Source organism: Micropterus dolomieu, linkage group LG21, assembly GCF_021292245.1.
Source record: "Micropterus dolomieu isolate WLL.071019.BEF.003 ecotype Adirondacks linkage group LG21, ASM2129224v1, whole genome shotgun sequence".
Lineage (NCBI taxonomy): Eukaryota > Metazoa > Chordata > Actinopteri > Centrarchiformes > Centrarchidae > Micropterus > Micropterus dolomieu.
In genome coordinates this window covers 22,227,997-22,248,931 of record NC_060170.1, presented here as the reverse complement: position 1 = coordinate 22,248,931, position 20,935 = coordinate 22,227,997, and the positions used below count along the sequence as shown (strand labels likewise).

The 20,935-nt window shown below is 40.4% G+C and overlaps 1 protein-coding gene across 8 annotated transcripts in view; it reads left to right on the top strand.

Moving 5' to 3' along the window:
* Window positions 1-20,935, top strand: part of pcsk5b (proprotein convertase subtilisin/kexin type 5b) — an 89,116-nt gene that overhangs the window by 766 nt on the left and 67,415 nt on the right. For all 8 annotated transcript variants that reach the window (XM_046033924.1, XM_046033923.1, XM_046033927.1 and 5 more), the window contains 6 exons: window positions 4,256-4,360; window positions 13,132-13,284; window positions 14,648-14,791; window positions 15,782-15,858; window positions 19,527-19,615; window positions 20,078-20,250. In XM_046033924.1, the coding sequence (XP_045889880.1) occupies window positions 4,256-4,360; window positions 13,132-13,284; window positions 14,648-14,791; window positions 15,782-15,858; window positions 19,527-19,615; window positions 20,078-20,250 (741 nt within the window). The remainder of the gene's footprint in view (window positions 1-4,255; window positions 4,361-13,131; window positions 13,285-14,647; window positions 14,792-15,781; window positions 15,859-19,526; window positions 19,616-20,077; window positions 20,251-20,935) is intronic.

The window sequence follows — 20,935 nt, the reverse complement described above, 5'->3', positions numbered from 1 at the left end:
TGTCAACACTTAAACGTTGGGCATGCCATCGTGGTTATTATTCCTTAACCAGTAGACAAACGATTCAGGATCAAACGACTGAAGGTCTGAAGTCCAAACCTGAGCCATAAACCTTCTGTGTGATCCTCTAACTGTGTCCCTCTTTCTGTGGCCCTCTGTCTCTCAGACAAGGGGAGAGAAGCTGCAGAGAACAAATCAAGAAGACCAAGAGCAGGATGGCACAACAGGTGCCTGCTCGCTGGGTCTCCGCGGATCATGTTCAGGCTGGGGCCACAGGGAGCTCACTATCAGCCTCACGGCCACCGCAGTCTCTGTGCTTGGTCCTTTTGACACACATGTGAGACAGCTAGTGCTGTTTGGTTTATGGTCTTGGATTTGACATCAAAAGGCCCGCAGTCAAACAGATTCTCATGTCCTTCCTCCTTAACACTATAGTATTGTATTTGTGTCATAAAAAGGACTGCTACCCTGACAAGTCCTGCTTTACTTGGACACTGGCCTTTTTAATTGAAAAACTTGGCAATGTTTTTTTTAAACAGTAGGCTACATGGAGGAGGAAATGGAGATTTGGGTGTTGCACTTCTCTGTTTATGTTCCACAGTATTCTCCCAGTGAGTGTAATATCTCAGCATAGTTCATAACTAGGCCCACTGTGGGTCAGCTGCTAAACAACTGCATGGTTGAGCTCTGCTTACATTTAGGATAGCCTAAGTTGTTTTGATGCTTCATATTTTTTGTCAATATTAACAAATTTATGGTTGAAGCTGTTCTTCTGTGTTTCTTGAGTATTGATGAAGCACCGCTCACTACAACAGAAAAAGCTGAAATATATGTGTGTGTGTGTGTGTGTGTGTGTGTGTGTATATATATGTGTGTGTATGTGTGTGTGTGTGTGTGTGTATATATATATATATATATATATATATATTTTTCTGCCCGGTGTAAGACTATACAACTTTCAAATTAGATATGACACTTCGTTGCTTAGCAAAGTCTAAAATAAATCCTAACCACAGCTGTAAAAATTATACATATAAAGAGAAGGGAAACACCTTTGTCTGTCTCTCTTCACTGTACGTCATTTTATTAATTAACAGAAGTCTGCATAGGGCCAGGAGGAGGGGTTTAATTGGCCACTTGAAAAGGTGTGTTGACAAAGTTTAAAGAGAAATCCTGTGTTCTTTATGGACAAAAGAAATACGCCACACAAACGTGGACCCCACACATACTCCAGAGTATCGTGACCGAAATACGTGGGTAGTTCAAGCTTGCACTTGCCAGTGCTTGACGTGAAGACAGCGTGGAACAGAGGGGGGCATTCTGACAGGTTGTTGTGGGGTAGCCTAGTCAACAGCTATTGAACCCCCCCCCCCCCCCCCCCCCCCCCCCCCCCCCCCCGCCCCCCTTGCCTTATCCAGCCCGCCCACCCACTATACTCCCCAGAGAGCAGGCCTTAATGGCCTCGTTTATCCCCTCTCTTTGACGGGAACTAATGTGTGGAGTCCTCCCCCCCTTTCCATACCAGCCACCCATAGGAATTCCCCTGTGGAGTGCAGTGTCGCCCCCAACCCCCACCATTCGCCCTAATTTCCATCTCAATATGGAGCGTTCATTGGACTTTGACACCTAATAGACAAGAGTTTTACTTCACTTCCTGGTTTTGGGGTCAGCTGAAAGCCGCTCCCATGGGAGCGATAACAGCATACTCTGGTTTCCTAATGTGAACTTTGGCATCCCCATCATGAACCCTTTCCTTCTTATATCAGTGCAGCACTGATGTACATGGAGAATAAAATTAAACGTATCAAGGCCTATTCATTTGGATTGGACTGTGTGATTCATGATTTGGACATATGACTGCTAAATGAGAAGAGGTTTTAAGTTGCGAGGGGAAGCAAAGTAGTTAAAGACAGAAAAGGGGGGATGGGTATGGAAAACACGTGACGGAGGGACAATATAGTCTTCCTGACAGGGGTGGAAAGAGAGGAACAGACAAAGATAACCACACACTGGGAGATGGAAGGAGGAGGGAGCGAAGTAAGGGACGATAGATGGATGGATGGATGGGTGAAAAGAGTTGGCATGGAGTGAGAGAGCATCTCGTTGGGGAATTCTGGGTAATCCTCTTAACCATGGAGCCCCCTTCCCAGACTAAGACACTGGCCCAAATTGAGTCTAAATCAGCTGACAAGGCCCTAGATGTGGATATCTGTTCAAGCTGGTGTTTTGAGATCCCATCTCTTCGAAAAGAGGACTTGGAGCCATTGACAGGGAGGGTGATGATGTAGCCTTGCATGGACAGGAGGTGGCTGCATCGGTAACAAGATGTGAGATGATTTAGGCAGGTTGTACTGATGCATCAATCCTTAAAGGCATCAGGCTAACTTTTGTTATTGGAACATTTGTTTTGCAGGAATAAGGTATCAGGAGTAATATTGATACGTCACTCATGGATAATTTTTATCCTCTGTCTGTGTATCAGTAAAACAATAATTCATTTATTGTACTTTTTGATTTCTTGATTTAACTTGAGTTGGAGATTTTAATTCCTTGTCAGTTGGGTCTCATCTTCTTGTGTCACTTGGACAGCAAGCATGCATCTGCACCCCACTTATTCAGGCAAAACTTGTAGTTTGGCAGTATGACCCAGCTATGGCACACTCAGAATAATTTCCATCGGGAAAGTCTTATCACCTTTTAGCAATTCCTGGTTGGATTCTGTATCAAGTGACATGGAAATTTAATGGATGAAGTCTGTGATGTAATACTTCATAAATCACTGAAGTGAGAGTGGTTTTGCTTCAAAAATTTGTTTCGACATAATTTCCAGTAACCAGAGGTTCTGCTGAAGCTGTGATTCACTGTGCAGGTTATTGCATCACAGTGAAAGTTCAGTTGACTGAATAACCCCTGAATTTCCATCTGAACATAAGTTGTCAAAACTACAACAGTAACAACTAAAGCCATACGTGTAGACTAGAGTTTAGGTTTTGTTTTTAAAAAAGGGTGAGAAACTGCACATCTAGTGAGATATTGTATAACCTGAAGAGGCGTTGAAACTATGATAAACTGTCACTGTAATTGGAATAAATTGGTGATTGTGGAAAAGAACAGTGGCTTTAAAAAGAGCAGTGCAGCAGATGTTTAGACCTGGGCTTTAGGGTTTTTTAATTCTGTGTGTAGAGCTTTTCCAGCAGCTCCCCATTTGCAGACACTCCTAGAGGGAAGGGTGGCCTGCTAATGGCAGTGCAGATGTTGAGTAGATTAAATAGGCAGTGGAAGCACGATATGTTGAGACCTGTTTACACTATGAGAAGCATCCAAAGTGGTAGCTGCCTGTTATGGAAGCACATTTTGTTAGTATGTAGAATGCTTTTTACTCGATGTGTGCTGCATGTTTAGTTAATGTTTGGTGTTTGCAGGAAGGTGATGCAGCTAGGCATATTGGCCTTTTCTTGTTTCTCATTTTATCAGTCTGGAAGTTGTGTATAGTGTGTGTATATGTGTGTGTGTGCATGAGCATTTAGCTGAAAGCTGATCTAATGGGCTCTGTGGCAGTGGAGCTTAGCCATGGATCAGTGACACACCACAGGACTCTTGGCAGCCATGACACTTTGATCATCTGAGGCATTGTATGGACTTTATCAATTATTAAAATTAATCACCGTCCAGCAGCTTGCTATCTGTCTATCCTTGTCTGTCTCCGGATTCTCTCTCCTCCTTATCTCTCTGTCACTCTTTCTTTGTCCGTTTGTGTCTGTCTGTACATTTGTCTGACTTTGTCTCTATGTCTGTTTTTGTTTCACTTGTCTGCCCTTTCTGTCCCACCTTTTAGTCCGTGTGCCGTGTTTTTACGAGCTCAAAAAAGGTTATGTATATTACACAGAATAAACATTAACATGATAACAGAGGAAAAAAAATTCCCTTTACTTCTTTTAAGAGAAGGAACTTTTAGTACTTTTAGAGTTCTTTCGCTGTTGTGGTTGTCACTCCCAACCACAACAGGAGTTTACCCAGTTCATTACTGACCGTGATAAACCCTAATGTCAGGTGTATGTAAGTGTGTTTTTAAACAGTAAATGTGTCTGAAATCTGCTTCAACAGTGGAATGCATCTCTACTAGAATAAAAATTCCAGAGCAGTTACTCATGATCATTTTTAAGACATTGTTGCAGGGAAAAAAACATCACACTAATGAGTTATGGTGAGGTAGAAAGAGATTTGGACTTTTCTGAAGTCTCTCTGTATTTTGCAGATTGGAGATCTCAAAGACCACTATCACTTCTTCCATAGCCGGACCATCAAGAGGTCGACTTTGTCCAGTCGTGGTCGCCATAGTTTCATCTCCATGGAGCCCAAGGTAAGCCTGTTGTACTCTTTTGTGAATTTCAGGTTTTGAATCAAAATAGTTTGGAGTATGTGTTTCTGGTGATGGTATTGCAGATAGTCATGATGCAAAATAATCATAACTCAAGGTCCACATATCAGCTTTTCCTGCATACTGTTACGAGTTGTTACCAGCGAGCTGGGACGTAACAATCCCTTATAATGGTATTCATCAGGGGATAAAGTTTTCTCTGTTTTTATGGAGGTGACCTTAGTATGGAACGCTGATGAATATCATGTGGTGAGGTAGAAAGCCCTGGAAAAAGAGAGTAAGTGGTAAGTAAGTGTAATTATTTTTTTCAAACTACAGTTTCCAGGGTATTAAATTAACTTTTACTCTCAAACAGGAGATACGTTTTCAGACATCTTGCCAAATGTTTGTGTTTTTAGACAGAATTTTAAATGGGCATTTCTGACAGGCATGCTTTCCTTAGACCATTAGCAGATGTCTTCATTTGTGTCTTCATTTGTTTAATAATGGTATACTTGTTTATGAAATATATCATTGCAATACAATCATAATTTCCATTTTACAAGTACATTCATTACCTGTTTTGGTAAGTTGTGCTGATGTCCTACATTTTACAATCAGATCCCTGCTGTATTTGACGCACAGGCCTTAAAAATGTGTGGGATACACCACACACACACAAACTCAAGTGACTCTGCTTTCTTGTCCTTGTTGTTGCAGACAAGACCTGCACACAAATGGGTTATTGCAGGAACAAAGTGTTTATGAGGACAGGAACTTTTACATTGCAGGAAAACTCCAGTTTTCTGACATTTCATTCAGTACTGATCACAATCCTGAGAAATGAGGCATATTCTGCTTCTTTTTATATTTATTCCACAAACCCAGCAACATCAGGAGGTGGGAGAGAAAACATTACTCAAAAATAATTTTCCTTGTAATAAAAAATAAAATAGCTTCTAAATGCTGCTTTGTTATACCCCTTTTGTTTGCTAAAATTGCATTTTTTTTGCTGGTTAGCACTTAGGCCATGCTCATTAGTAAGGGGACGCTCGGCATCAATGGCCAATAGGTGTAATAAAAAACTGAATTTTATTTAAATATATACCGATTTCTACACATTTGGAACGATCCTGTTTGTGTGAAATATGTTGACAAACCACATATACAGCCTTCAGGGGGCAGAGAGGTCTAGATACCTCAAATACTTTAAGACACATCTTGACTGACTTCACCTTGTCTGAGAGATTCGAGCGGCACAAGGCCACTTTACGGACAGGATAATGTCAGTTAATCAGATGTGTTAAATTAAATCTGGGGAAATCCTAGATTTTCCATTCAGGTATGTGGCTCACAGAAAAACCCTACGTATATATAATATAATGTGATATAGTTTCTACTTCACCAAGGTTAGATGTCCTCATTAAATATAAAATACGGGCGTGCAAAGCATCTTCGTCAACTTAGCAATATGTAGGGGTTTTTTTTTGTAATATGGGTGAACCGGCCCTTCACACACGAGTTTGACCTGAGGTAAACCCTTCATCTTGTCCTGTTTGTGTCCTTCTTATCAGTGTGCCAGGTCATAAAACCCTGGCTGCATTATTAATGAAGCCTGGATCTCACACCACTCCGAACGTCATCAAAATCCATAGGACCAGTTGCTAAATCAAACTTGGGAGGTTTTCAGTTGTTTAGATTTGTGCTAAAGAAATAACTTCAGATAGGGTTCAAGGCCGAGACGGTGTTAAAATGTCTCATTCTTGAAAACCTCATGTTCCTCGAATATTTTTGGTCTTATTTGTATGTGACAGAAACTTTATTTCACTTGATCCTGAGAAACAAGGCAAAACTCCCCAGATCCACTACAGTGAAACTTAAAGTATCCCATTTATGTCCATTTTGAAAGCTATTGACTTTTTGGAGATTCAGGGTTTTCATCAAGCGCGCGCGTGTGTGTGTGTGTGTGTTGTGAACAGTGGATTCAAGCGCATGTAAGTTTGTTTGTATCTGTGCATGCACATGAATGCATGCCGACTGCTGAGGAATGATAATGATGTATCAGTGTGATTATAAAAAGAAAGGATGAAAAAGGAATGAGAGACAAGAAACAGTGAGCTAAACAGAAAGAAAGTATATGACAGTGCCAGTGTCACCTTCTGTTATCCATTTATCTTGATGTCCTTTATCTCCTTGTTTCTTTTCAGTTTTCTTATATTGTACTTTTGTTTTTGGTCCACTCAGCTTGTTGTGTCCACCTGCTGTCCTTACCTGTCATCCCTTTTCTCTTCCCCGGACTCCCTCTCCTAACTCCTTTTATCACTGCTGCTTTCAGCGTAGTCGTCTCCCTCCCTCCGTCTTTGGTTCTCTAGCTCACTCAGGCCTGACACTGTGCCATGGTGGAGGAAGGTTTGTGTCTTGATGCCAGTTGGCTGAGAGACTGAGATTTTAGAAGACTAGATCAGAGCAGAGAGGTTAAAGGAGAGAGAGGGGAAAAAGAGCTATTACAGTAGAAGGGGAATGAAGAGGAGCTGAAGAGAGAAGGGAAGAGGGGACAGATGGATTAGAGAAACCAAATAAAAGAAAAGCGTAGTGGAGAAAAATGGAGCCGTCATTGTTTTTTTTCCCCCAACTGGCCATGCTTTCAGCATAATCTGCGGACCTGTCTGTGGGTTTGGGATCCACATGACGGCTAGTTTGGCACCGGCACAGTCTGGCATACTGCTAATGATGTTTTGCAATCAGGTTTTGTAATAATGACAGCCGTGTATGTTTGTGTGTGAGTGAGTCAGATGGGTGTAGCGGTGCCATGAAAGGCGCGCCCTGCCATCCACAGTACTCATTGGCACGCATGTTACCATGGAGATGCATCACAGCACAGATTACTACTTTATGGCATCCACCTAACTGCAGTGTCACTTGCCTCTCAGGTCAAAGACCACTTATTTTTCCATTCTGGTGAATGACTCTGCCAAGGCCATTGGCGAGAGTCTTCTCCTTGACAGCTGGACGTCCGTAACAATTCAGTTTTTAAAAATACTTTTTCAAAGATTAAATACAAAAGATTTTTAGCCTGTTATGTTTATCAGTATTTCTTATACCACTGAACAGACAGTGAGGTTCATGTTGAGCTTTCCCTCTGTCTAACATAATGCCTGTAAATGAATTTGAGAAAGTGAAAACCTAAAACTAAAAAGCGACAATTTAAAAAAACAAATACTTAGCTGTTAGTGAGGCGCTCTTCTCTTTGTGTCTTAAGCAGCACTCAGCTTGCACCTTGCACAGCTATGCTGACGTACGCCCATGACTCATTCATACTGGGACTTCCAAGAGAATTTGGACAGCCGCAGACTTTTCTGTTGTAGCTCTGCACTGCTATTAGTTTTTAGTGTGAAATGAGTTCAAGTGTACTCAGCTTGCTTTGTTTAAAATCTATTTCCAGCAATTTCAAGTTTACTGTAAACAACAATTAGAGCACTACAGTGGTTGTTTCTCCTTTTTATAATGTCCTTTTGAAGTCTGTGCAGAGATTAGTAGAGAGAAACAACTGCTCAACGTCTTCGCGGCTGTCTGTCCACAGCGTTCTGATGCAGGAGCATGGTGTTTCCAGCTGGTTTCACTTAGTGAAATGCTTGTTTACTTGAAGTAATTTATCCACACGTGCAGGAAAACTAAGACCCAGGTGTGGTCTGCAGCTGAACACTCACTGGGATACACTGAAATGCAAAATGGCTGTAACAACAAAATGAACTTTCAGTTTTTTGTTTTGAGTAGCAGGCTTATTCATCATGTCGTGAAAATATTTTACCACATAATAATACTACTTGAATGAGCTTGAATCATATTATTAAACGCCTCAAACAGTTGAAGTCTGCTCAATATTTATCCACTAAGGCTCATAGATTTATTTCATTCTCCAACTGTCTTTATTGCTCACTTTATTCATGAACATGTGTGGGAGACAAGGACAACGTGTTGCATCAAGGAGACAACACAGACGGAGCTTGTGTACCTGTCAGGACCTTTAGGGTAATTTGCATATGCACAGGTCTTGAGAGACTCCACACAGTCCCAGGTACAGACTTCCATAAAGCCAGGATGCTTGTGTGACATTCTGCCACAGAATATGTTTTTGCCTTGAATTTGTTTAACAGATGACCCATTAGTCAACGCTCTGGGATGAGCACCTACAGCTGGCCAGCACAGCACTACTGGGCTCAAACTGTCTTTGAAAAGTTGTGACTGTGTGCGTTGTTTGGGCTGAGGCTTTGAATTGCTCTTAGGGGAGCAGAAGAACTGGCTTCTCATGTCAGTTCAAAGGTTCTTATGGGTGCTACTCTAGCCATTGGCCTTTAAAAAAAAAAAAAAACTCACAGCTTTCAGTTATTTTTCCATCAACTCAAACGGAGTCTCAAAAACAGCAGTGAAAGTGGATCAATTTGTTCTATTGAAGTGAACTCTTCCCCAGTTTCCCCTGGTTACTGACCCAGCCAGCAAGAGCCACCTGCAAACCCTTACACAGAGAGCGAATGAGAGAGAGAGAGGGAGGGAGGAAGGGGGTTGGAGTAGGAACGAGAGAGAAAGACAGGCAATCTCAGAGAAAAATGGGCATCTGTGGGGAAGAAGACCTGAAATGCAACGAACGAAAGACAGTGAGGAAGAAGCAGATGAGGGAGAGAGATGAGAAAAGTTAAACAGTGAGATAGGAGAGGGAGACGAGGTGGGGGGAGAAAAAAATAAAAGGAGGGTGACAGAGACGTACAGGTGCTAGGAGATCATTCCTCTGCTCCACCAATCTGGAGTTAAAAGAAAGGACCAGATCCAGTCGTCATGCCTCTGAGCCTGCCAGCGAATTGGAATCGAAACAAAGGCAGTAATATGCAGGCAAGTTTTAGAGGCATAATAGAGGGCAATATTGTCTTTGTTTGGACACGGATTGGCAAACGTCACACAATTGAGGGCTGTTACCAGTGAGTGATTTTCAGCAGGGACAACAAAGGATGGCATTGCCCTTGATAGCTTTAGAAACACTGTTGAATACCATTTAGCTGCCTCGGGTCATCCTGCAAATAGAGGACAAAAGTGTATTGAAATAAATCCAAGTAAGAAATGCAACGCCACCATTGTTAAGCAGCGTGAAGATAAAAAGTGGGGAACCACTTTAAATGCAAAAAGAAATTATTTTTTTTTTAGATCAGTAGAGATTAAACTTTGGAATGGCAAAACCCACTCACATTTCAACCACTTATTATTTTTAGTACAGACACTCTTCCTCAGTTGGCTGAGTACAAATGTGTGTACATTATAACTATACAGTGTTTCCTGTAATATTATTAGGCTAAAATAGAACTGCTCATTTTGAAGAAGATCCATGTTGCCAGATAAATCAATAAAAGGCCATCAGAGAGTAGGGTAAAGTAGTTTGGATGGATGGATAGATATATCTATATTCTCTCTCTCTATCTATCGAGAGAGAGGGGGAGAGAGAGGGAGAGGGGGAGAGAGAGGGGGGAGAGAGAGGGGAGAGAGAGGGGCGAGAGAGAGAGAGAGAGAGAGATAATCTCATGATATTAATGTCAACATTGCCTACATTCCCATTGAAACCTCTGGACTTTTTATTTTTCCTCTGCCTTCGTGTTCATATTGATATTGGTCACAGTTTGCTTGAATAATTTTCTTTTGGCTTTAGAAGTGTTTTCCCTCTTTTCATGCTTCTGAAACAGAAATTGCGCAGACAGGTGTGAAGATGAGGGCCACCTCTAGCACTGCAGAACCGTTGAATCTGTTTGAAAGTACTACTCATATTTCTGCTTTACAAATGTAATATCCAACATTTTCATAATGAAATTCAAAATAGTTCTCAACCCATAGACATTTGAATGTAATCAGATGAAAAACCTGAAAAGAGAATAATTTTTTGGTTGAACAGTTAATTTTTTAGAAAGTGTCATGAAAGCTGAGGAAACCTCAAAAAGCAAACTAGTCTTATGTGCTGCTGGAGCAACAATGCATTAAAAGTGCTTCATGACGCTTTTTCATTCACTACACTATGTCCATATGTAGGATATGAAGTGTATGGCAATAATAAAACCTAATACTTCAGTGATCCTAAATCTCTTCACTCACCACCTCCTAAGTGAGGATGGAGGTCATTGTCAGCTACAGAGCAGCGCCTCACTAAGGTGGTAGGAATTCAGTAAAGTAGATACTTGCCAGCACGCAGATGCATGAAATTCTGGTTTATTGGTCCTTGTTCATTAGGCAAGTTCGGCAAAGTGTTTCTGAAATCCTTTAAATGCTTGGGCCTTGTCAGAGACATCTGAGGTAAACGATACCCTAATTGGGATCCAACTTAAGCAAAAGGCTTTCTTTTTTTTCTCCGCCATCTGTAAAGTCTTTGCTCCGTCTTGTCAGTCTGTAGAAGAATTCATGGCGGAGAGGACTGGTGGCAAGATGAGAGACATTGATCGTCAGACCTTCCTCGAATCACCAAGTTACAGCCAAGAGCAGTTAAGAGTTACACTGCCGATCAAAGATTGTGGTTGATGCTATGCTTATATATGCAAATTGTAATGATACACCAGTGGGTTTGCACAGACACACACCCACGCGCAATTTCTGATGACAATGTTGTTTTGAGGCTAATGCCATGAGTAAACGGTTGCTTTGAAGCTGATGGTCCTGGCAGAACTTGTAGTCAAATGAGCTAAGGCAGACGTAGGAGCACCAGGCTAAAACAAAATTATCTCACTGGGTTTTTTTACTCTTGGTCTCTGTGTCTACCCCAGTTTTATTTTCATTTGCCATTTCTTTTTTCTCCCATATCTTGCTCTCTTAAAAAGGAAGTCTATAGTCTTGAGTTATTAAATGACGTCACCTAGAGAATAGTTTTTTTTCCTCTCCCTTCTTCACAAGCTATAAAGCGCTACATACTTGAGTTATTAAATCAACGTTATTTATAAAATCAATCTTCTCTTCACTTGCTGTCTTTTGGTCTCACTTGCTCTTTGTTTTCCCTTCCCTCCCTTTCCAGCTAAGCTTTTTTTTTTATTGACTCTCCTGGGACCTGTTCTCCTCAGCTCTTTATCACCTCTCTTTCTCTCGTCTTATCTTGTCTAGTTTCCTCCCTCTCCAACTCTCTGGAGAGCCTGGCAGATTGTTTCAGTGCATGAGACCAGATAATCACTCTGCAGTCACTTTGTCAGCTTTTCTCTCGTCTCCTCTCCTCTCCTCTCCTCTCTGTCTGCTGGAGCTGTATTGATGTGGAGAAATGCTTTGTCTTTGCAGTCGGACATTGTTCACTAAAGCTTCAGACTTCTGTGTCTGGGAAAACAGGAGGAACAAAACAAAAACACTTTTTCAGTGTGAAAATTATTCTATTGATTACCTGTTGTGAGCAGAGTTCCTTTGTCTGTACATCATGTGTACAGCTAGACACTTCTAGTTCACAGTCAATGGTGTGGCGATCATTTCAGGAGGAGTGCACACTTTGAAAATACTGTGTATAAATAAGCAGTAGCTCCACAACAGTTCATCTGAACACGCTCTGTTTCTGAAATAAATTGAAAGGATCCTAATGTAGTCTGTGTAAGCTGTAACCCAATCATGTTTATGTGCAAACTTCAGTCTGAAGAATCCATAAATCATTTATTACAGAAATATTTACATCTCAGGATACTCTGATACAGCCTTACACAAGCTCCCTCTATGTGTTGTGCCAGTTTTGTGCCTGCTTTTTGTTGTGATCAATGCTGGTACATGTAAAACGTCTCATGGATTCTTTTTAGACAGATGAAGTCTGCAGGACTTCAACTAGACTAAACACATGATTTCTGGGTTTTAAAAAGAGGTGGCCATGGCCAAGCAAGTGGATCCACTCCCTCTTGTTCAGATCCAACAATGCTGATTTTGAAATCGGAAAATTCCGTCTGAAAGTGCAGCGAGATTCCTGCCAAGGAATGCCTTGCGCCTTCAAGCGAGCCCATAACATTTGAGAGATTGATGTTACCTGAGAGACCTTAATGTCTTTTGTGCATATGTGTGTTTCTTAGTCTGTCTATTTTGCAGACAGGGAGAAATGAACTGATGGAGAAAAAAGTGTCCACTGCAAACGTCTCGAAGGCTTACACTGAAATGCATAATAGTGCTTCTTAAACATGTGTGCTTTATATTCTCTGTCTTTATTTGTTCACCATTGCCACATTTAAATTGGGAAACCTCATGTACAAAGTGCTGAAGTTGTTTACCTATGATCCATACGGCCAAAATTACTTTACATCTCAGCATTGTCACCTTTTTGAAAATGCTTTTTTTAAAATGTAAAAATCACCTTTACAAGTAAAAAACTGCATTTCTCTTTGGCAATGTTTATTCCTACAGGTAGAAAAAATGTAATCTGGAATTATGGCCTGTGCATACCAAAAATTCAGCTCTCTTCCACTGCTTTCTAATTTTGTCTGTTTTCATTGTGCAGACGTGACAATATACTAGCCATATCTCTTTTCTGGATAGGGTATCTTTGTGTGTGTGACAGTTCATCACAAAAGGCAAAGAAAAGGAAATATAGCCACTTTTTTTTATTGAAGATCCCAGGGTTTCCAGAACCTGAAATTTATCGATACTGTGTTACCTTGAACACAAAATTTCAAAGGAACTTTGAAGAAATTCAACCCGTTGACTGATTGTACCATGTGTGAAGTAGTTCTACTACTGTGTGGTATTACTTGATGCCAACTCAGTTTCTGATATCCCCTGTCTGTGTTTGTGTGTTTCAGGTGGAGTGGATACAGCAGCAGGTGGTGAAGAGGAGGATCAAGAGGGATTACAAGCCAGCCCCGCCCCTTTCTCTGACAAGCCCTGCCCACAGCAACCTGGCCCAGAACAACATATTCTATAATGACGCCAAGTGGAGCAGTATGTGGTACATTGTAAGTACACTGTATACTCACACCAGGAAATCTCTCTCTTTCTCAGTTTACATGTTTACTGCTACAAAACAAGAAGATCACGTCTGACCCAGAGAGCCCAATACGATTTAATCTAGTCAATGATGTGTTCATCTGTTCTTCTCAGAGGATTGTGTGCTGTTTTTTTGCCAACATTTATCCAGTTTATCGGTCAAAGTTCAGCCCAGGTCATGACATGATTCTGATTACTGCAGGTTCAGTGAAGCTGAGGGATTTGCGCGCACACGCGTGTGTGTGTGTGTGTGTGTGTGTGTGTGTGTTTTACTGAAATGAAAAAATAGAAAAGCCATGTTTATGAAATGTTTGCCTTTACTCAATTTTGAAAAGAGACATTTTAGGGTCAAGGTAAGACATTCTGTGTTTATCTGTAAGTATTTGTCACAGAAAAGTCCACAGAGTTAGAAATGTACATGTCTTTGTACTGTCAATGCTCCTGCATTTCAAAACTGTTTTTCTGAGATCAGCAGTGTTGTGCATGTACTCGTTCATGTGCGACACACACGCACTCGTGCACACAAATGCACACAGTACATTCAAATTGCAGAGATTTGCAGGCTTATCGGAAGTGTTTGCATACACTCTGTGATCATTGCTCTTTTAGTTATGTGTGTGTGTGTGGTTGTGTTAATTATTAATTTCGTATAGATAACTCCTAAAACTTTGACCAGTGATTTTAAAAATATTTTCCTAGCTGTAGGACAGACCTCTCAACTTAATGTGTGTTTTCATAGAAATGAACGCCTCCTCCGGTAAAGTATCTGCATACAAACAGCTTCTGGCACATGCAGTACATTTGAAAAATATTTGCAGTTAAGAATCAAGCAAAATCAGATTCCTGATAACATAACATATGTAGCACAATATTGTTGTAAGCAATGTTTACGTGTGTTTTGACTGGTTGAGAGCCAGGTGAGTAAAAGTTAGCACCTTTTGCTTATGCACCAGTGAGGGGAAGTTACGAGGGTTGAAAGGAAATAAATTAACTTGTAGTTTTGTTTCTCTGATCTCTGAAATATTGAAACAAGACATGAGATTTTACAGCATAACCAAGCTGTCTGAGATTTCACTTAGACTTTTTCAAAAACTTTGGGACTTTAACTTGTTTGGACTGGTTTATGTGTGACTCTATATGAAAAATGGTAATGCTCACGCTGGCTGTAAGTTAAGTGGAAAATCATTATGTGGTCTCATAAAACTGAAGTTGTGAATCTGCAAGACACTGATGAAAACTCCCCCACCCCCTTCTTTTTGTTTGTTTCGTTTTCTTCCTCCTCTGTCCTTTATCACCTTTATCTCCTCTCACTCCCTGCCACCATCCCTCCAGCACTGTAACGATGATGTCCATAACTGCCAGTCGGACATGAACATCATGGGGGCTTGGAAGAGGGGCTACACGGGTAAAGACGTGGTGGTGACTATATTAGATGATGGCATTGAGAGGAACCACCCAGACCTCTTTCAGAACTACGTGAGTGTGTATGTATGCGAATGTAGGGCGGCGGCTATAAGTGGCTGTATGTGTGCGTGTTGGAGTCTGCAGTAGTCAGTGATATGAAGTCATTTTTATTTTATTTATTTATATTGCCCAATATCACAAATCACAATTTGCATTAAGTGGCTTAAATTAAAGTGTTAATCTTTGTATATGTGTCAATGTCTGTGTGTGAGGTTTGTGGAGCTTTAGGAATGTATATGTAACCTGCTGGAGTAAGTGAGTATTATATTAATAATATATAACATAATATTAAAAACATAAAAATTATATTTTGTAAATAGGAATTAATTTTCTTTTTTACCATGTAACCATGTCATATTACAGAAAGCAAGAAATTCATGTTACAGAAGTCAAATAATAAAACTATATCGTGATACTGTAATTTGAATCATGCGTCATGGATTACATTTCAAGGGAAGCTTCCTCAAACCTGTGGGTGTGCAGGTATGCTGTGTGTACATGTTTATTTGTCTGTGGTTACGTACTTGATGTGCATGCAGAGGTATGTCTACATCAGACCAAGGCCAGAGCAATGTCTTGGCCTGAGGCAGCAGGTAAGGCTATCAATCAACTGTGCAGATAAAATGATTCACACCCAGTTTGACAGCGCCTGCGCTGCTGTTATTAGCTCCTCTTAATGCCTGGATTTGTTTATGCCGAAGGCAAGCGGCGCAGACGATTGAGTTAGCTCTGCATTCGATTTACAAATGTGAGTGATGCTAATGTGAACTGTTTGATTGGGTTAGAGAAGCTTCTTGGCATTCCACAGGTCCATTACACACACACACACACACACACACACACACACACACACACACACACACACACACACTCACACACACACAGTGCTGGACTCACTTCTCTAATGAATTTACCTGTTGAATGGTTTCTCTCGCCTGATCATTATTACAACTGTCATTTGGGTGTTTGATGTACTTGTTGTGACCTCTGTGTCTTCTCCAGGACCCTCAAGCCAGCTTTGATGTCAATGGCAACGATATGGATCCCATGCCTCGATATGACGCAACCAACGAGAACAAGTAAGAAAAAAAACACATGTCAAATCCAATGTGGATTTGACATGAGCGAGAAATCAAATTTTAACGATTACAGTGGGGTCAGGTAAATATTAGGATGTGGCTTTAATGTGTTGGTGTTAAAATCAGCCAAATGTTGTTCTGTGTGTCAATGTTTTTCTGATTGATTTTTAGCAGAAGCTCTGTGCCTCAGTGTGTTTGCTGAGTCCTGACCTTGTTGTGGGTGCGATGAGTTACATTAGTCTATTGGATTGTGACATTGTGGGTGGGTTGTGGTTTTTCTGTTTGGAAGAATCGGTGTGTGTGTGTGTGTGTGTGTGTGTGAGAGAGAGAATCAAAGAAAAGAAAGAGACTCGCTTGTCTTGTGCCAGTTTGGCTCAGTGAGTGATTTTTGGTGTGTGTATGTGTGGCTGCAGCAGCCCAAGTGCCTTGGCAGTGGCTCAGTCCCTGCTGGTAATGCATTGTCTTAAAGAGACATGAGGCCTACAGATGCAGTTTAATGAGCTGGTTTCCTTTTAAGGCTGAATTCATAGTTGACTATGATGTTATGTGTGTGGACAGAAATCTGGTTCGCCCTCTTTGACTTTTCATATTGCTTTTCTTTCTACAACAAACTCTCTTACGGGATTTACAAACTGGAGATTATTTTGGTTTAATCAAAGCATTGCGGTCACGACTCCCATGGGAGCTGAATAGATATGAAGAGTTGGTGTTTGTTGGCTGGCAAGTCAAAACTGGTCATCATGCCTGAAAGGCAAGAAGCACACAGTCTGTAAGATTTCCGAGGAATAATGCTAACTAGAGCTACTTCTGGCACACTGTGGATTGTTGTCAAACTTTGAGTTGTATAGCAACAAAAGTGACATAATTCTTGTGGATTTTAATCTGTTGTCTGTGTACAAATGGTCCTAACAGCTGTGCTTTCAGTGTAAGCAGGAAGAAAAAAGTTTGTTATAACGTTATCAATCTCCCATACAGCTCTCTTAAGTAACATATCTGGATGCACCAGCATCTACTGCATTACCTAGACACTGCATTAAATAGTGTCCATAGATAATCTTTCCTACCACCACAGATTTTAAATAACAGTTCTGTGAAACTAGGAAAGAAAACAGACAAAGCTCTTCTTCTTCTTGCAAATAAATTTTTGGTATAACCTTCTCGTAACTGCCGTTGTTAAAACTCTAAACTGTAATACAAAGTGCCTTTAAGAAGATTAAACTGTAATTTTTAATAATGGTTTCCAATTAGATATTGTTAGCCATAAATGTCACCAGTGGATGACCATATTAAAACCTGTGTGGGAAATACAGATAGATTTTTTTCAAAAAACAAACTACTGACTAAGTAAATTGAAATTGGAATATAAAATTTGAAATTGTAGTAAGCCTCTTTCATAAAGAACTAACAAATTAAAGAATTTTACTTTGCATATTGAAGCAAAAATATAAATAAATAGATGTGTACCACAGAGAGTTAAATGTGAGTTTAAGTGGCTATATCCTTTTGAAACTTTTTGAAAGTATGTGTTTGCATTTGAATAATTGCTGTGTGTGTGAGTGCGTATCGATTATCCATTGCACAAATGTTATATGTTCTGGATGAAACACAGAGAGGTCCCTGAGTGACTGTGACACAGATGTGTAGAAATGGAAAATACAGGCAAACACAAAGACTGGAAAGACGGCCAGACAGACAATTTTATGGATTAGTGGAGTGAAGTGAACTGAGTGAAGACTGTTGAAGCGTTTGGAAAGAGGAAGCCAGCAGTTTGGCTCATTAACTGTGACAAAGAGGCCTATCACTGATCTGCAGCCATTTAATATGTTGTACATTAACCCAAAAAGTTTCATTTGTGTTAACTTTCCTGTAAACATGTGAGGTCATTCCAACTATAATACAGATGATAAAAGTAAGGTTTCCAGATTTATACAAATGGTATCCATGCATCTAATATCTAAACCAGATATTAATTTAAAATAAATCTAAAGACCATTGTGTATTTTCGATCCTAAAATCCTAGTGAATTCAAAGCAGAGGTGGTGTTGACTTAAAGGAACAGTTCATAATTTTGGGAAATACTGCATATTCCCTTTTATTACTGAGAGTAGATTAGAAGTCAAATTTTCTTCTTTCCATAGTTTTTGAATGTTGAAATCTTTTTCCAAATGGGTAGAAATACCGATGTGTAGAAGACAAGCATTTTAATTTTGTCAGGTGGGAAGAAAGGTTTAAAACCTCAAACCTAAGTTTAAGGAAAGTGTTTAACACCAATGGGTTTATATTGTGCATTTTACTATGCCTTTGTTTTGTATTGCACCATGGTAGAGAACAGTGGTAGACTGTATTGTTGTGAAATTCTGGGACAGATTTGTGGGTGACGAAAAGTTAAAGGTGGGGTGTGTGATTCTAATCCAATATATGTCTTTTGTCAGTTTATCATGGTTGGTTCTATGTGTGTGCTGAAAGAAATCTGGTGTTTGTACACAGAACTGGCTTTCTAAATGGGAAGTGGCTTAGGCCGAGCCACACAATACTTTTCCAGACATGATTGGTGTGTCAGGTAACGTTAAATTACTTTCCCATGGACATTCAGCTTACTTCCTGCGTTTGCCAAGATATTTGTTGTTGTGCTGTTAGCTATAGTAGCAGGAGAGTTGTGAGTATTTCTGTCTGGAGCTGCTGTGCTGGCACTGGGGCTATCTCGTTCTCTCTGCATGTTGGCTTTGTAGCACCAACTAAAGCAACAGTTTGCTAACCCACAACTTAACGTTAGTTACGTCACTTGCTGTGTCGTTTGCTCTGTATCGTGGTATTAGTCATGATTTTGGATTTCTCCAGAATCGCTTACCCCACCTTTAAGTGACAGATATAGAATTCTTACATTTTTTATTTAATAGTAATAAAAAGAGATGAGATGTATGACCATTTTTGATTAACACAAGCATGGATGTTGCATTGTACACCTTAGCTAAGTGAGTTTTTTTAAACCTTGGATCATGTTGTTAAATAAATGTTGACCTGAAATAATCAAGTTACTGTGAAACGGATTTTCCTCAGTCAGAGTGCTTCACTGGACTTTAAAACTTTTTCCTGTGTCTTCCCCCGGGGGTTTCGATAGCTAGATGCTGGGTTTCCATGGCAGCGGTCAGAGCTGTTTCCGTGGGGTGTTGTGATGCAGATGTTCTCTGCAGGAGGTCTCTGTGTGTGTGTGTGTGTGTGTGTTTGTGCCGATCCAGAAAGTGGTGGTTTTGAGGAGGCGGCGGACACAAACATACTTATGTTTATTTACGCTGGTTCCTGACCCAGGCCGATTGTCACCACTACAGTTACTGGTGGAATGTTACCCTGTTATTACAGTATTATAAATGTTCAACTACATCTTCTTCCGTTCTCAGTCAGGCCTATGAGGACAAAACAAGAATTGTACAAATATTTATAGTGTTTGCTACATTTGTAATACTTATTACACTTGAACCATTTTGTTTAGGATTGCTTCAACAGGTATGTGCACATGTATCTGTGAAAATGTGTGTTTATGTGTAAGGGCCCTTGTTTTCCACTTCAAAAGCTGCATGTTTATCTAGTAGTTTTTGTGTGCTCTTCTGCTTGTGTATACACGTGGAATCCACATTTGTGTAATAAGCAGTTCATTCCCGCTCTTTTCTCAGACACGGTACACGGTGTGCGGGCGAAGTTGCTGCAGCTGCAAACAACTCCCACTGCATTGTAGGAATTGCGTACAATGCCAGAATAGGAGGTCAGTGATTGGTTATATTGGTCTACTTTCTGAAACTATATTTATCAACAGTTTTTGCAATGGTTCTGCACTTGCATTCTTATGAATGCAACAGCTAAATCCAATATGAGACAGGAGCTTTAATTAGATAAACTTCATAATTACTTTTGCATATTAAAGAGGAGCAAAATATTTTATTAAAGTGTAATTTCTAATGCTTGAAGAGTTTATGTTAATACAACCAAGTGTTATGGGCGATAAGCATACTAACATGGAAGTACTTGCTAATTAATGTATTGATTAGCATAATAAATTACTTGATTTGCCTGAATGTGTTTAATTTATTATGGTTATCATGGCAGGACATTAAGCTAGGCTGGCTGCCTATTGTATATTGATACACTTTTTTTTCCTGTACAAATACGTAGGTGATATATTAAACTTTGTTTCTTTGCATGCATTATTTCTGTGTTTGTGTATCAGGTGTGCGAATGCTGGATGGAGATGTAACGGATATGGTGGAGGCCAAGTCTCTGAGCCTCCAGCCGCAGCACATCGACATCTATAGCGCGAGCTGGGGACCTGATGATGATGGAAAAACCGTGGATGGACCAGCGTCTCTGGCCAGGCAGGCTTTTGAGAATGGCATCCGCATGGTGGGCACATGCATGCATGCATACACATTTACATACAGAAACATGCACAAATGAACATGTGCATCATTGCTCAGCCAAGAATTTGACTTTAGTATTCATATGGTGAGAAAAGATATAAACACACACAAAGACACACTCTGAGCACAAGTGCGTGTTTCATGCTTATATTCTCATCTCCTAAAGTCCCCCCTGGCTATCTCTACCTGTGAAGCTCCTCTGGACATTAGAGAGTTGCCCTGGTCTATTAGCATATATATTAATTTACATATTCATAGCTTATTTTGCATAATGACAAGCTGACGCTGTGTTGTGGGCTGAGTGCAGTGGAAAAGCTATAACAGAGGTTAAGAGGGGTGAAGTAATTTACTGGCCACGTCTCACTCACACATACATTTATACATTCACAAAGTTTGCTACAACTGGCTTTCTGCCATTTGGTTAAGCAGATGTAGACCTTTGTGGAGGTGATACAGAAACTGGAAACTCTGACTGGAAGGCTGGGAGCTTGTGACATGTTACAAAAGAGAGAAGAAAAAAAGGAAAGGACAAGTAGGAAGTGTGAGTAGAAGAAAGTCCCCATTGCTCTTGACAGGCTGGCCTTTTAAGATGACAGAGGTGAGGGAGATATCTGTCCAACTGGTACGAGTTGAGCGCGCGTGTGTGTGTGTGTGTGTGTGTGTGTGTG